General features: G+C 35.1%; 2 protein-coding genes across 2 annotated transcripts in view; both read right to left on the bottom strand.

Annotated features, from left to right (window-relative positions):
* Positions 1 to 16,111, bottom strand: part of LOC145688411 (glutamate receptor ionotropic, kainate 3-like) — a 98,839-nt gene that overhangs the window by 25,411 nt on the left and 57,317 nt on the right. Inside the window, exons 7-8 of the mRNA XM_081762603.1 lie at positions 7,746 to 7,904; positions 245 to 338 (exon numbers count right to left, since the gene is read on the bottom strand). Coding sequence (XP_081618729.1) covers positions 245 to 338; positions 7,746 to 7,904 — 253 coding nt within the window. The remainder of the gene's footprint in view (positions 1 to 244; positions 339 to 7,745; positions 7,905 to 16,111) is intronic.
* LOC145688403 (uncharacterized) lies at positions 7,914 to 14,400 on the bottom strand. Its single transcript, XM_081762590.1, has one exon. The coding sequence runs from the start codon at positions 13,027 to 13,029 to the stop codon at positions 10,915 to 10,917; it is 2,115 nt and encodes a 704-aa protein (XP_081618716.1). The 5' UTR covers positions 13,030 to 14,400; the 3' UTR covers positions 7,914 to 10,914.

Raw genomic sequence — 16,111 nt, 5'->3', positions numbered from 1 at the left:
CAAGTATCACGAGACGAAAATACTTCAATTAAAAAACATGAAACTCATGTCTTAAAACCAAAATGGAAGCCAATGTGCGCTAACTAAACGTCACACATTAATTAAAACTGTCTGGTCAATAATAGCCCTCTGGACTCAATACTGCCAAGAAACTTAGTTTAAGTTTATCAAAAAATTACAGAAACATCAGTGGACAGATGTCTTTCCCATATCTATTACATTAACAATAAAATTGCTACGGTACCTGGTTTGTAGTTGACCCTCAAAAGATCCAATTTCAGAGACTGTCTTTCGCCCTTGTCGAAACTGAGATCTCCCGTCAATCCTCGAATAGACACCTGTGGAATTAATTAAAGTTCATGAGAGATAAATATGTATGTTCAATTAAACAGGCATGCAAAGGTTTCAAAGATATTTTTTTAGTGTATCCATGCTGTCACCTGTTTTGCTCTACGAGGCATGGCTGCTGTTATAAGTTGCATGTTGTACAACCACCTATGACCATTTGGTTCCAGTTCTGGAGCCCATTAATTGACACCAATCATTAATTGGTTTCTCGAACGTCGTTCGGAATTGCGGATTCTTAAGAGCCATGAGTGGTACAAAAAAGCAACTCTAGTGGTCCGGAATGCCTGGATTTTTACACGCACAACGTAATACGAATATGGAACATCTTCAATTACGTAAATTTAAAATAAAATCTATTATCTGGAAGACGAAGATTTATTGGCAATTCTAGTCAGAAAATCTAAGAATAGAACACACGAAAATTACCACGTAACTCATAGATCACCATCAAAACTGATAGAATAAAAATATTTCACGATTTTCTTTGAAATGCCCTTTTTAAAGTGTTGCACTTATGTCAATTCACAATTTCATTTTCCACACTTCACACTATGAAGGGGAAGAAATAATTTGATACTGTTGTACATGATAATTCTCACACAATGGCTAACATTCCTTGAAATAATAACATCTTTTAGAAAATAAAATATGGGTTGTGTGTTGTTCTCCCAACCGGAAAAGTCTCGACTTGTTGACAATAGTTTGTTTCAAATATTGAGACTAATCAAATGAAATTGGTTAAATAGAATACACGTAAATTATGCTTCAAGTAAAATATTTAATCCTGGCAAGTTTGATTGTTATCAAGTTAATTGTGTTTCGTGAGGTAGCTGCTCGGCATAGTTTCTCATACACTTTGAAATGTTTCCAACTCAATAAGTAGAAACGCTTAAAAAATCATTGAAAGTTTGGAGATAACGTATACAAGAATGATTCAGTCCGAATAATTTCTAATTAGCAATCTTGCTGACTAGTGCCTGTCCATCCCTTATACACCTGGTGCAATGAAAATACAGAATTGCAATAAAAAGTTTTCTTATTCTGCCAGCCATGACGAATCAAAGAAATTTGATTTTTCATAAATGTTCACTAATGCACAGAAAGAGTTTTCAGTATTATAAGTTTAAAAAAATCATATATTTTGAGCATAGAGAAAAAATATTGAAAATGAATTTTTCTTAAGTTACCTTGTATAGTCGGGGACAACAGAGTATATAAACCGAGGAAGTTACACACATAGTTTCTAACTTCATAAATGTGTTAGAGTAATGTTTAAGTTAACCCATTGCGTCCCCTTTGCAACTTCAGTTGCCACGGCAATTTTTCGCCATAGCGCAGAAACTTATGGATTGGCATTGCTAGTTTTAACTGCGAAGTAACTTTGGGGTCTGTTTCGTAATAGCATTGTTGCGTTTTCTTTGTATGATATATTGACGCGAAGTTAGCGCTGTTTTTTGGGTATAATCTGTTTTGAGGAGAAAAACTCAAGTGGATTGATTTGAAACACTCTATAAGGAAGGATTGAAGGTCTGTAAAGAAAGGATTCATTTGATTTTAATACTTATGTTTATGCAGTGTATTTTCTCTCAGAAAACTGTAACTTTTCAAAATGTCCCCTTTTTTGAACATGTATGTGCGTGTTGGCAACTTAAGTTTTCGGGCTAAAAAACAAGAAAAAAATAATAAATATATTTCAAAAATATTCTAATATCTATTTTAGAGTACTATTAGGACCAAATAGGCGAAAAGAAACTTTTCAAAATACCAGTGGGGAATTCTGGGCACTAACGGGTTAAAATAAAATTTTTCACTTCAGTGCAAAACAATATTGACGTATCTCTAAAAAAATGTAAAATAGCTGAAAGAAAGAGAGCAATCTTGTTTATAGTTGTACAAGCACTGCAATTACATCCAGTAACATTAAGCATATGAGAAAAAAGAGCTTCTATTTCTTAACATGGAAAAACATATATTTGCATCACTCCTATCTTCTTGTATTGTCAACAAGTGGTTGCAGTTAAGGTGGATCACCAGGTGTTCTCGGTGCTATGCTAAATGCTGCTTGTCCAGTGTTTACTTATGCCGGATAATAAAGGAAGTTATCATGGAATTCTGCTTGGATACTTACTGGAGAAATTAATTTTAGACCCTTACCGGAATTCACAGCTAAGTTTCGCTTCTCGAACTGCAACGCTAGAATCCTGGAATTAAACGTACAAATTTGGCAACAACGCATTATGGTGTTCTGCGCAAGTTTCTTCTCAAAATCTATTTCCTTAAATGTAAATTAATATTAAAATAAAATGTGAAACATAACAGAGAAACGGTCAAACAATATATTTATTTCATAATAAGAATGTTACTTTAACATATTTTACACATACAAATAAACATTTCATAAAAATTAGCACTTCTAGTAAGATCTAACACCAAGTGCCATCTTGTGTGCTCATTGCACTAGTTAACAAATTTAAATTTTTTGTTTGTTACATGAGAAAAATCACCTGATCTTATAGGAACTTTTTGCGCTGAATTCGAATATGCACTCGGTTTCTCTCCATCACGTACAGTTTTTTCGTAACAGAGGGATTTTCGGGAAATTCCCTCAAAAATTTCCCTTTTCAGATATTTTATTCCCCTAGCTCCTGTCCCCTTACATATAGTAACATAGAAATTATACCTAAGTATACCTTGATTTATATTTAATAAACCCTAAAAGTTTCGTAAAAATCGCTTTGTTCTTTCTAGAGAAATAAATATATTTGTATGTATACTGTGTGCACTGTTTATTGCACCTGATAGTGATGCTTTCAGATCTCCTGAGTTGGGGTAAAAACGATTTGCTTTATTACTACAAACACAGACATAAAAATGAATATTATATATATGCATATTATATATGCATATGCATATTATATATATTTCGGATGTCGTGTGGGAGATCAGGACAAAACTTGGGCACCCAACATAATTTGTGCGTCGTGCTACGTCACTTTACTTGCATGGGCCAAAGGGAAACGGAGGTTCATGAAATTTGCTGTACCAATGGTGTGGAGAGAACCCACCAACCATCTGGATGATTGTTATTTTTGTCTCACAGTAGTTAAGGGACATTCTAAAAAAAGCAAATACACAATAAGTTATCCCAACGTTAAATCCGCAATTAGACCTATTCCGCACGGGGATGAACTTCCACTTCCCGAGCCCCCTACCAACTGGGAAGAGATATGGCCAAAAGACTCTGATGATGATCATGACCTTGATGAACCATCGACATCAACATGTACATCCAAGGATCCAACGTTCATCCCTGACTGTGTTCGCGAGCACATTTCACCCGGCAATGTGAACTTAATGACCTAGTCCGTGATTTGCACCTGACAAAACAAGAGGCGGAACTTCTGGGATCAAGGCTCCAGCAGTGGAACTTATTGGATGCAGAAACGAACATATCAGTGTACAGAAAAAGGCATGTTCAATTTTCAAGCTATTTCTCAATGCAAGATAATGTGTGCGTATGTACGGATATAAATGGGTTGATGGCGGAGCTAGGAATTCCTTACGTTCCAGAAGAATGGAGGTTATTTATCGACGCGTCAAAGGTCAGCCTTAAAGCTGTCCTTTTACATAATGGAAATAAAAAACCTTCTATACCACTTGCGCACTCAGTGAAGATTAAGGAATCCTATGACACCATGTCAACTTTGCTAAATCTTATAAATTACAAGGACCATTGTTGGCAAATATGTTGTGATCTCAAGGTAGTTGGTATTTTATTAGGACTGCAGTGCGGTTACACGAAGTACCAATGTTTTTTATGTTTATGGGATAGCCGAGCTGATGACAAACATTATGAAGTGAAGGAATGGGAACCTAGAGTGAATTACGTACCTGGAGAATGCAACGTCAAATATGCTCTTTTGGTAGATCCTAATAAGATATTACTACCGCCACTTCATATCAAGTTAGGACTTATGAAAAACTTTGTCAAAGCCATGGACACATCTGGTGAAGGTTTCAAGTATTTGCGAGATAAGTTCCCTAACCTGAGTGATGCTAAGATTTCAGCGGGAGTGTTTATTGGTCCCCAAATTAGGAAATTAATGCTTGATGATAGCTTTGACAGCAAGTTAAACAGTGCTGAGCTAGCTGCCTGGACAGCATTTAAGTGTGTTGTGCGCAACTTTCTGGGCAATAACAAAGCTGAGAGTTACACAGAAATCGTACAGGACATGATACAGAAATACAAAGAGTTGGGTTGTAGGATGTCTTTAAAAATCCACTTTTTGCACTCCCACCTCAGCTTCTTTCCTGCTAACCTAGGTGCTCTCAGCGACGAACAGGGGGAAAGATTCCACCAAGATATAATGGCAATGGAGAAAAGGTACCAGGGACGATGGGATCCTTCAATGATGGGGGACTATTGTTGGGGTCTTGTTAGAGAATGCAACATTTCTTACAAAAGAAGGAAGTAGTGTACGTTTTTGTAACCCAATGGAAGTTTCATATATTGTGATAGTTTTGATTGTCTTTTCATGACCTTTTGGTACATTTGTATTATTGTTTATTGTAAATTGTCACACTTTTAAATTATATTGTATTATATTTTATATATGTGTTTGTGGTAATAAAGCAAAACGTTTTACCTCAACTTAAGAGATCTGAAAGCATTACTATAAGGTGCAATAAACAGTACACACAGTATACACACAAACATATTTATTTCTCTAGAAAGAATAAAGCGATTATTACGAAACTTGGAGGGTTTGTTAAATATGAATCAAAGTATACTTAGGTATAATTTCTATGTTAGTATATGCAAGGGGACAAGATCTTGGGGTGTAAAATAAACGAAAAGGGAAATTTTTGAGGGATTTTCCCGAAAATCCCTCTGTTACGGGAAAATCGTACATGATGGAGAAAAGCCAAGTGCATATTCGAATTCAGCGCAAAAAGTTCCTTTAAGAACAGGTATTTCCTTTTATGTAACAAAACCTTTGTTAACTAGTGTTGTAAAACGAATCTAATATTTTTATTTTATTTGTTACCTTTTTCGATATCAGAAGACACAACCAAATAAATCAGTGTCCTGTGTTGTAGCTGAAACATAACTATCTTATAGTACAATATTTATAACATGTAACGTTTCATTGCGCAGTAGTTAAGGCAATGAGCTAAAATATGTACTGACTTCCAGGTGGTGATCCACCTTAACTAACAACCACTAGAAGCTTAGTTCAATAATATTTACGAATCCCTCCTCCTAGCAAAGGTTGATCAGCTTTTTTTTATTCCTTGTGGGCGTGTGACGGAGGAGTGGGAAGAAAGAGGTGTTTCGCAAAAACAAAGAAATGTGGGCGTGGAAATGGTACATACAAATTAATTCAAGTTTATTTTCACGAGTCCAAAGGAAGCGTTATTTAAAATACTCTTCTATTTTTAATCTTTCTATAAAAGGTGATGCGTTATACATTATCGTCTTATTTTATTGAAAGTGTGACAGAACAATGCTTTTGTTTTTAATTTTATAATTGAAATAGAATATGCGTAACTATTAAAATATGCTTTACAAATTACAGTATATGCTATATTTTTTTTAACTAGTGTTTAATAAGAATGTTGTGGTAATTTTATATAGAAATAACTTATGTTGAGCAGTAATTGTTCATTATCTTTGGAAGTGCATAGTGACTACATTCCAAATTTCAACAGAGTCTGTTTTGTTTCTCGAGAATCAGGGCATTACCAACATTATGATGGATAGACGAAGCGAATGTAGATTTTTTTCCTTACGACGTCGCTAAAAGTCGGTTAAGCTCCTCAAACAACTTTTGTCTCTGCCATTGAATGAATCAATATTGATGAATGTTACTTGGGAGAATAAATCTAACATATGGTAACTTTAAATCGTAGAATTTTTTACATAAAATGAGAATTTTGTTAACATTTATAATTGATCTACGCACATATAATTTAAGTAATTTAATTTACGTTGGAAGGATGGTTTTTCATTATAATTACATCATTAGTTATAGGCCTGCATATGAAAACATAATTTTCACTTTTAGTCAATATCGTGATTAAATCAACAGCATTCTTTTTGGAATCTGTTGAAATCGAGCGGTCTAAAGCATTTGGCTGAACGTGTCCCTCAGACCACCACCCGGAAGTCAGTACATATTTTAACTCATTGCCTTAACTACTGCTCAATGAAACGTTACATATTGTAAATATTGTACTATAAGATAGAGTAATGTTTCAGCTACTACACAAGATACTGGTTCATTTGGTTGTATCTCCTGATATCGAAAAATGTAACAAATGAAAGGAAATATTTGATTCGTTTTACAATGAGCACACAAGATGGCACTTGCTGTTAGATCTTACTAGAAGTGCTCAGTTTTAAGAAATGTTTATTTGTGTGTGTAAAGTATTTTAAAATATCGATCTTATTACGAAATAGATATATTGTTTGACCGTTTTTCGTGTTATGTTTCATATTTTATTTAAATATTAATTTTCATTTAAGGAAATAGATTTTGAGGCGAAACTTGCGCAGAACGTCATAATGCGTTGTTGCCAAATTTGTACGTTTACTGTAGTAGTCACAATAAGAAAATTCCTGGATTCTAGCGTTGCAGTTCGAGAAACAGAAGTGCGGTAAGGGTGGAAAACTAATTTCTCTAGTAAGTATCCAAGCAGAATTACATGTTTACTTCTTTTATTATCTGGCATCAGTAAACACTTGACACTACCCAGTAACGTTGCACTATTCAAGCAGTGTTTAGCATAGCGCCGAGAACATCTAGTGATCCACCTTAAATCTCGCCTATAAAATGAATGTTAACATGTTATGTGCTGTTTCTTCAACCTTCATTTCAATACCATCGTTCATTTTTCAACGTCTCCTTTAAAGGACATTACTGTAAGACATACACATAAAAATACAGGGTTAACATAAATGATTCATTCATTTTGAAAAGATTCTATTTTTAAAAGTATTAGGACTACACGTACATACATGAAAGATAGGCTATATGAAAAGAACCACAAACTCACCAAGTTTATACACCCTGTACAAATGTTCACCAACATGTGCTCTTTTGATGACCCGACACACGTCCAGACGATACACGATGTCTTTTTTCTTGCTTTCTCTCCATTTTCGACAGATACCAACCTCATACTACCACACTGCCACACCCGATCGGAAAGATAATGGACTCATGCTGCCACACAATACAAACTTGGTGAGTTTATGGTTCTTTTCATATATCTTTCACGTATGTACTGTACATGTAATACTTTTGAAAATATAGCCTTTTCAAAACGAAAGAATCATTTATGCTAACTTTATATGTAAAGATAAAACATCTTGTGAAATAATATTCTATTACCTTTTGAATAGCATCGTATAAACTAGATCCATCTTCCCATCTGTCATCATTCTCGCACTGCAGACGCGTAAGTCGCAAATCGACGCCATTCTGAGCTGCTATAATCAGTCCTTGGCTCAGTACTTCTACTGCATCTACCATAAGGGCCTCATCCAAAGGCTAGAAAATAATATACACATAAACACCTCAAAAATAGCTTAATATTTAGCTATGTTGAATTCATAGGATATTTGTATGACCTTCAATTGTTACATAGTGGGAATCATACGCGCCGTTTACGTTGCCTAGACATGCAGTTGAACGAGAAAATTCAGCGTGTTTTCACTCGCAAAACAGGGTTCACATCTGACATTCTGGTATGTAAAGCTAAGGTACACTCATGTCCAAAATTACTGTCGCATATATATAAAAATGTTTCTAGGAAAATAATTTGATAACGAATCGCCCGGTATTTCTTATAATGTTAGTATGTGTATAATCGGCAAAGACATGTATGTGGCAAATTTCATGTTGAAAGAACAGGAAATAAGAATAATAAAACGAAAATAAAATTTTAATGTCCATTTAGCAATATTTTATTTTACTCATTATATTTTTCGTATTTATAATTCTTTTCCTTTGAAATTTATCACAAATATACATTTCCCGATTATACACATAGTATCAGTATTAAAAGTATCCTGAAAAATCATTATCAAATTATATTCTTACAAGAAGACAGTTATAGATATGCGACAATAATTTTGGACATGAGTGTACATATCCTGCTCGTTGCTGATATTCATTCAGAGGAGTGTAACTGGTATGTCATCCATTCTTGTCTTCCGGCTTCATCTGAACACTCCGTGATGTCCCATCTTCCAACAAGACTATGCACATCTCCATACTACCAGAGCAACCCAGCGTGCTGTACTCATTACAGACTCTTATGCTCTGGCCTCCTAAATATATAGGTCTAAATTATGTTGAACACCTGTGGGATATGGTGGACGACGCCTAAACCCAATAGACATTCAGCATTTCCACTACTAGCTTGCGTACTCAGTCGGGGTTGCATGTGCTGCTATTAGCGTAACATATTTTTCGTTAAGCTTGTCACGAGATGACATGAGACACACGACGAAACAGAACTCTTCCAATATAGGTAGATACAATTTCAGATGTGAGTCATCATGTTTACAACATAATTTCGAGACGAGACAGCCTGAACTTTTGTCTCGTAGGCAGCCCTATTTTTAAGTTACCCTGTATGATATGTTCGATATACCGCGGACGAAACATCATGCTGGAATCACTATTTTTATAAATTATGCTAAGGTCTAGCAACATCTTCTGGTATAACGAGTTTGGGGCTAAGTCCGGACATTCTGTTGGGCGTACTTAAATGCATTTCACCAGAGTATCCGCGAGCTAACCAAATGGACGTACTTGCTCAAAGCTCTGGTTTCCTTATTGAAGAGGGTGGCGTTATTACGGAATGGTCTGTAATGCTTTACGTTGTTTATATGTTACCTAAGTTGCTTACCTATTAACAAATTAATAGTAAATTATCATTACATTGTGTGGATTAAATTTCAATTGAAACATAAGACATAGACGTACACACGCTGTAGTGCCCTTTCTTCCGCCGTTCTGATACGGCGCAGGCAATCCCACAATAAGTGTTATGGTTAACATTAAAGAATCGGACTTCCGAGTGCTGATTCGTTGCCAACGTAGGACAGGCTTACAAGGAAAGAAACAGGACATAAGAATTGAATAAAGCACATCAGAAATAAATAGGCAATACGTTCCATAAGATGAGAATAGGAATTAAACACAACTGTAGAATGTTGACTAGTTTTAATTCTGTTACTGTATATAATAAACAAACAGTTGTCGTCTCGTCATATCGGTTACAATCAAGACGGTTATGCCAGTGATTATGATAGTGTACACATCCATATATCCAAATTCATCAACATTAACATAATAGCATTCCTGTTTCATCCACCAATACACATAATTAACATTTATTTACTAATATCTTCGTATTCCAATGCCTAATTAGTCCTTTAAATCGTCGTGTTTCATCATATATATGTATATCAATAACATTTATATTACTTTTAGTGACTCAGTTTTGCAATAGCAGAAGGATGATCATTTAATCACAGGAAGCAAACCTAATCATTTGACATGGCATACACAATAATAATAAAATGACTACACTATCATATCTGCACAGGCATCCGAATTGTTATTTGTAATTAACTTCTAAGATGTTCTATTCATCCTGGCGTGAAAGATATTATATATAAACAGGAGAGAAGACATTCCAGTTACGGAATCCTCACGGATTCCAGACTATTTAAACTACTACAACAAATTCATGTTTTCTTCTCTTGATCAACACTACTATTTCTGTTTCAATCACTAATAATATAAACAACAGAAAATCTCAATTCAACAGAGGAAAAAGAATACAACTGGCTATAATTTCGCGGCCATTAACGCCAATACACCGGTGGTGCAGATTAAATATAACCCAACATTAACTTATATAACAAAATAACAGAAATAATGGCATGAATGTAATATTAACAATAACTAATATGCCCTTGCAAATGGTAAAGGTAAACAATAAGGGCGCATACAAAGAAAAATAATCTTATACTGTAATGGAGACCAAACGGGTCCATTACAGTTTGCCCCGTCTTCAAATAAAAAAAAATATACATATATTTTTTTCTGATTGTCTAGTGCAAGGTACTTACATAACCGGGTACACTAAAATCACAACACAAGACAAATACACAATAAACAATAATAGAGAAACAAGGAGCGAGTGAGCAAAATTACATGAACTAGGCTTCATCACTACTCTTAACTTTCTTTCGGAATTTCCAATGCATCTCTTCTTTTCCTTTCTTCTGTTGCCGTTGATCAATCTTCCGTTTCATCTTAAACCATACTCTCACAGTTACGGCCCTTATTTTCTTTCGTTTCTTCTTTCTATGACGGTTCTTCTTTTCCTCTTTTCCAAGCTTTCGTTTCCACACTTTAGGTTTCCTTTTGTATTTCCAAGTCAAGATATCTCTATTCAAGTTTCTTCTCAGTTTACGGATCCCTTTTCGAACTCCATATACTTTTCTTCTCTTCTTTCGATGCACATTCAGGATAATTTCTTTCACTTTCTTTCCGTTGTTCTTCTTCTAGTTTTGTAATTCATACAATTATTTGAAGTAAGCCTGTGTTTCAATCTTTCTTTAATTTCGCTTTCAGCCTTAAGATAATCGAAGTCTTCATCCTGTAATCCTTTCCATAGCTTTCGTACTCTTCTTACACTATTTGACACGCATTTATTTTCTTTATTTTCTCCGAGTACTATTTTCTCTTGCAGGGTCTTAGTTCGCTTCCACCGTTGACTACTCTCATCATCATTCTTGTCAGATTCAGGCGAATAATCAGAGTTTGATGGTTCTTTCTTAAGCCTCCGATACTTATGTTCCCTACTACGCTTGTGAACGGATTCTGAAAGTTTTTCATTCTGTTCTTGTAGCTTGAAGTTATCTGTTTCCAAAGGCTCAAAATCGACATTCTGTGGTGTACTCTTGGATAGCACATCCCTAAGAGCTTGAACTTCCTGCTTCTCTCGGTTTTGTTTCAAACTCACTTCAAACTGTGCCAACAACTGGCCACGATTTGTCTTTAATGAAACCATTTCCGTTTCCTTCAAATCTAAAACCTGTTTAAGGCTGTTTATTTCCGTTTTGAGATCATAATTTTCGCCTCGAAGACTATCAAATTCTTGCCTTATATTCTTTACGTGTATTTCATTCGTCTCATAAGTTTTAAGCTGTAGTTGCAGCTTCTCAATTTCAGCATCCTTTTCCTTTATAGCAATAGAATTATTACGTATAACAACTTCAGCACGTTCCAATTTTTCAGAATACATATTAATCTCTGCATTTCTTTCTTCTTTTTCTTTTGATTTTTGAGATAGCATTTTCTTCAGTGCATGTTGTAATGAAATTATCTCCTTTTCCTTCTCAGACATTTCTTTATGTATCGTATTTTCCTTTTCATGTAGAGTATTTCGTAGCTCCTCAATTTCCACATGCACATTTTCTTGAAGCTGCTGATTCTTTTCAAACTGCTTTTTCTGTTCTTCTAAATTATTTTCAAGGCTCTGAATCTTTTCGTTCTTCTCTTGCACAAGGGATTCCAAATCCTTCATTCGTGTTTGCAAAGATTCAATCTCACATTTGTGCTGTGAGGCCATATTGTAGTTAGCTTCTTCAAGAGCGTTACATCTTTTTTCCAGAGTGTTTTTATCTGCACGTAACGTTTCAATCTCTTGTTCATAATTATTCACTGACGACAGTAACTCATTCACTCTATCTGTACACATTTCAGTTTTACTTTTTAGTTTATTGTATTCTGCATATTCGACTTCGAGAAGTCGCTGGTGTTCACATAACTTTTCACTAAGCACACCAAGTTCACTGTCTTTAGCACCAATAATACTTTTATAATCCACTACACGCTCCTCATAAGATTTGATTTGATCCAACAAAGATTGTTGTGTATTTGTCGCTTTGGTTAATTTTGTTTCCAACTCTGTCACTTTATCACTAAGAATGGAACACTTACACGCTTGAGTCCGTTCTTCAAGAGCTTTAATAGTTTTTACCTTTTCAGCTATTTCTTTGTCCTTTTGTTTTAACTTGTTCATGAGAGAACATTGGTCTGTTTCCATATCACTCATTCTTTTCTTCATCTCTTCAGACTTTGTTTTCTGTTCATCCATAGAGAGTAAGCAGTCTTGAAGTTCCCGTTGTAAACGATTATTCTCTTCGCGAAGACACTTCACTTCGTTCAGTTGAGAACTCGCGTCAGTTTCGATGCTCTGTTTGATTTCATCCACAGGATTAACATACACAGCTGCCTTTTGAGTATATTTTGGCTGTGGTTCTTTTCTTGTGGCTTCTATATTCTGCCCTGATGCCTCTTCTTGCAAGCTAGATACCTTCTTATGTTTGCTTCGGCAACGGTTGCAAATCCAAATTTCTCCAGCAAAACTCATTTGTACATAGTTTTCAAATGTCATGTTAATACACTTAAAGTGGTAGTAACATTTACAGTTTTCACATATAATTGAAGCCACTATTTTGCGTCCTTCCTTAGGTGAAACTTTTCTTTTTATACAGCAGGCATATTGCCAATCCTTGCCTAAGTCTTCCTTCTTACTATTTACTTCCATCATTTCCTTATTGTCCAAAATCCAGTGATTCATCCGCATCTGGTCATCTTCTCATGTATGTATCCTCTCGTGTTTCTCTTCTTGTTACCTACTCACCACGTCGTGCTTCAGTAAAACCAGATCTTACTGTATCCTGGATAAACGGTCGCAAATTTTGTAGTGCCCTTTCTTCCGCCGTTCTGATACGGCGCAGGCAATCCCACAATAAGTGTTATGGTTAACATTAAAGAATCGGACTTCCGAGTGCTGATTCGTTGCCAACGTAGGACAGGCTTACAAGGAAAGAAACAGGACATAAGAATTGAATAAAGCACATCAGAAATAAATAGGCAATACGTTCCATAAGATGAGAATAGGAATTAAACACAACTGTAGAATGTTGACTAGTTTTAATTCTGTTACTGTATATAATAAACAAACAGTTGTCGTCTCGTCATATCGGTTACAATCAAGACGGTTATGCCAGTGATTATGATAGTGTACACATCCATATATCCAAATTCATCAACATTAACATAATAGCATTCCTGTTTCATCCACCAATACACATAATTAACATTTATTTACTAATATCTTCGTATTCCAATGCCTAATTAGTCCTTTAAATCGTCGTGTTTCATCATATATATGTATATCAATAACATTTATATTACTTTTAGTGACTCAGTTTTGCAATAGCAGAAGGATGATCATTTAATCACAGGAAGCAAACCTAATCATTTGACATGGCATACACAATAATAATAAAATGACTACACTATCATATCTGCACAGGCATCCGAATTGTTATTTGTAATTAACTTCTAAGATGTTCTATTCATCCTGGCGTGAAAGATATTATATATAAACAGGAGAGAAGACATTCCAGTTACGGAATCCTCACGGATTCCAGACTATTTAAACTACTACAACAAATTCATGTTTTCTTCTCTTGATCAACACTACTATTTCTGTTTCAATCACTAATAATATAAACAACAGAAAATCTCAATTCAACAGAGGAAAAAGAATACAACTGGCTATAATTTCGCGGCCATTAACGCCAATACACCGGTGGTGCAGATTAAATATAACCCAACATTAACTTATATAACAAAATAACAGAAATAATGGCATGAATGTAATATTAACAATAACTAATATGCCCTTGCAAATGGTAAAGGTAAACAATAAGGGCGCATACAAAGAAAAATAATCTTATACTGTAATGGAGACCAAACGGGTCCATTACAACGCTATACCATGGCAATGCTAATTAGGCACATAGATTTCTACACTATATGAAAGACCGTGAAAATAAATGCGGTATGAGTTCATTAATAGTACTTTATAAGTTTTGAAAAGTATTTGGGAACAAGATCCTGAGACGAATATTCGGACCCAAGAAGAACGGGAATGGGGAATGGTGGAAACTTCATAACGAGGAACTACGTAATTAATACGGTTTACCAAACATTGTTAGGGTCATCAAGTCTAGGAGGCTTAGGTGGGCAGGTCATGTAGCTAGGACGAAAGAAAGTAGAAACGCTTTCAGTCTTGACTGGAAGGCCAATCGGAAAACGACCATTGGGAAGACCTAGTCGCAGATGGGAGGACAATATTAAGATGGATCTCACAAAGATAGGAATACAAAGTAGAAACTGAATCCAGTTGGCTAAGGATAGAAGTCAGTGGAGAGCTTTTGTGAATGCGACATTGAACCTCCGGGTTCCATAGGCCATAGTTAGTTAGTAATAAGTCGTGAATGATCTATTTCTCAAAATTGTGCTGCTATTATTATTATTATTATTATTATTATTGAACTACTATGCAGCAAAAATAAACTGGCATGCAGCAAAAATAAAATGCTTCCAATACTAACCAGAAGGAATGAACAAATGAATGAGAGAACAAATGAGGAAATGTAGGAAGAACAGTCACATTTTGGAAGGGTAAGGACACGAGGGATTCTATTGGCTTATTAAGAGTAATCATTGAAAAATTGGGAAGTAGGTGTATTTCTATGTTATGCATGTTAACCTAGAAAAGGCACTTGATCGGGTAAGTTGAGGATTGTCAGTGGGAACTCTAAAGAATATAGAATTAGAATGAAAGGATTGAAAAACATATATCAACCAATAGAACTTCCATATGAAAGTGTAAGGACAGGGAAAGATATGACAAAAATGCATTTGGAAGGGGAAATCGACTGAGATGTTGCTTTACACCAACTTTGTTTTAATAGTTATCTAGAAGATATAATGAAGAAATACAATGCATGAGGAAGATGGTATAATGAAGAAATGCATCCATGAGGAAGATGGTATTTCGTTAGAAAGTAGACAAATTACATGCACCGTTTGTATATGGTTTCCAGATAATATGGGACTTGTTGTGGTATCTAAAAATAAAAATAATAAGAAGAAGAAGTTAGAAAACTTGGAGAAAACTGGAAAGTATACGAGTTGAAAATATACGTTAGAAAGACAAAAGCAATTCTGATTGAAACGAAGCTGTCACTATCAAATATGGAGTTAGGAGGGGAGAAGGTAGGTCTGGTCTGGTAACTAGTTTAGGATTCCTGGATATTGTTAGCAATAACATGAAGTGCGGATGAAATGAAAATAAGGATAGGAATAGTGAAATAAGCATTTAAGAAGAAGGAAAGTCTACTTTGTGGGGAAAGCATAGTTGTGTAGTGGTAAAGCACTTATCTCTTGTGCGAAGGGTCCTTAGTTCAATCCTAGAGAATGTGAGCCTATGGTAGAGAGCATTGTGTCTGTGGATTTTCTTGCGGTTTTACCTTTTTTCAATTATCTTCATTGCAACAACTCTTTCATTATATTGTATTTGAACTTGTCACCATTGCCTGAAGGGTACATCCACAGATCTTCTAAACTATAATTTCATCTCGTTTCATTTTTAAAATTGTGCCTCGGCTTTAATGAAATATTAATTTGCACTGTGGATAAAGGTCAATTGAAGTCAGCATCCACCAACGCAAACAACCTCCTCTGCTACGACAGAGAGAAGGGAAGTGGATTGCATTTAAGAAGTGAATTTCCGGTTAACACCGGAAGAACTTCCCCTGTAGTAAGTGAAGGAAATATGTGACTTCATCTGAAAAGGAACTAAAGATACA

Source organism: Thermobia domestica, chromosome 1, assembly GCF_964235325.1.
Source record: "Thermobia domestica chromosome 1, izTheDome1.hap1.1, whole genome shotgun sequence".
Lineage (NCBI taxonomy): Eukaryota > Metazoa > Arthropoda > Insecta > Zygentoma > Lepismatidae > Thermobia > Thermobia domestica.
Note: the sequence above shows the minus strand (reverse complement) of the source record. Positions and strands in the feature narration are given on the sequence as shown.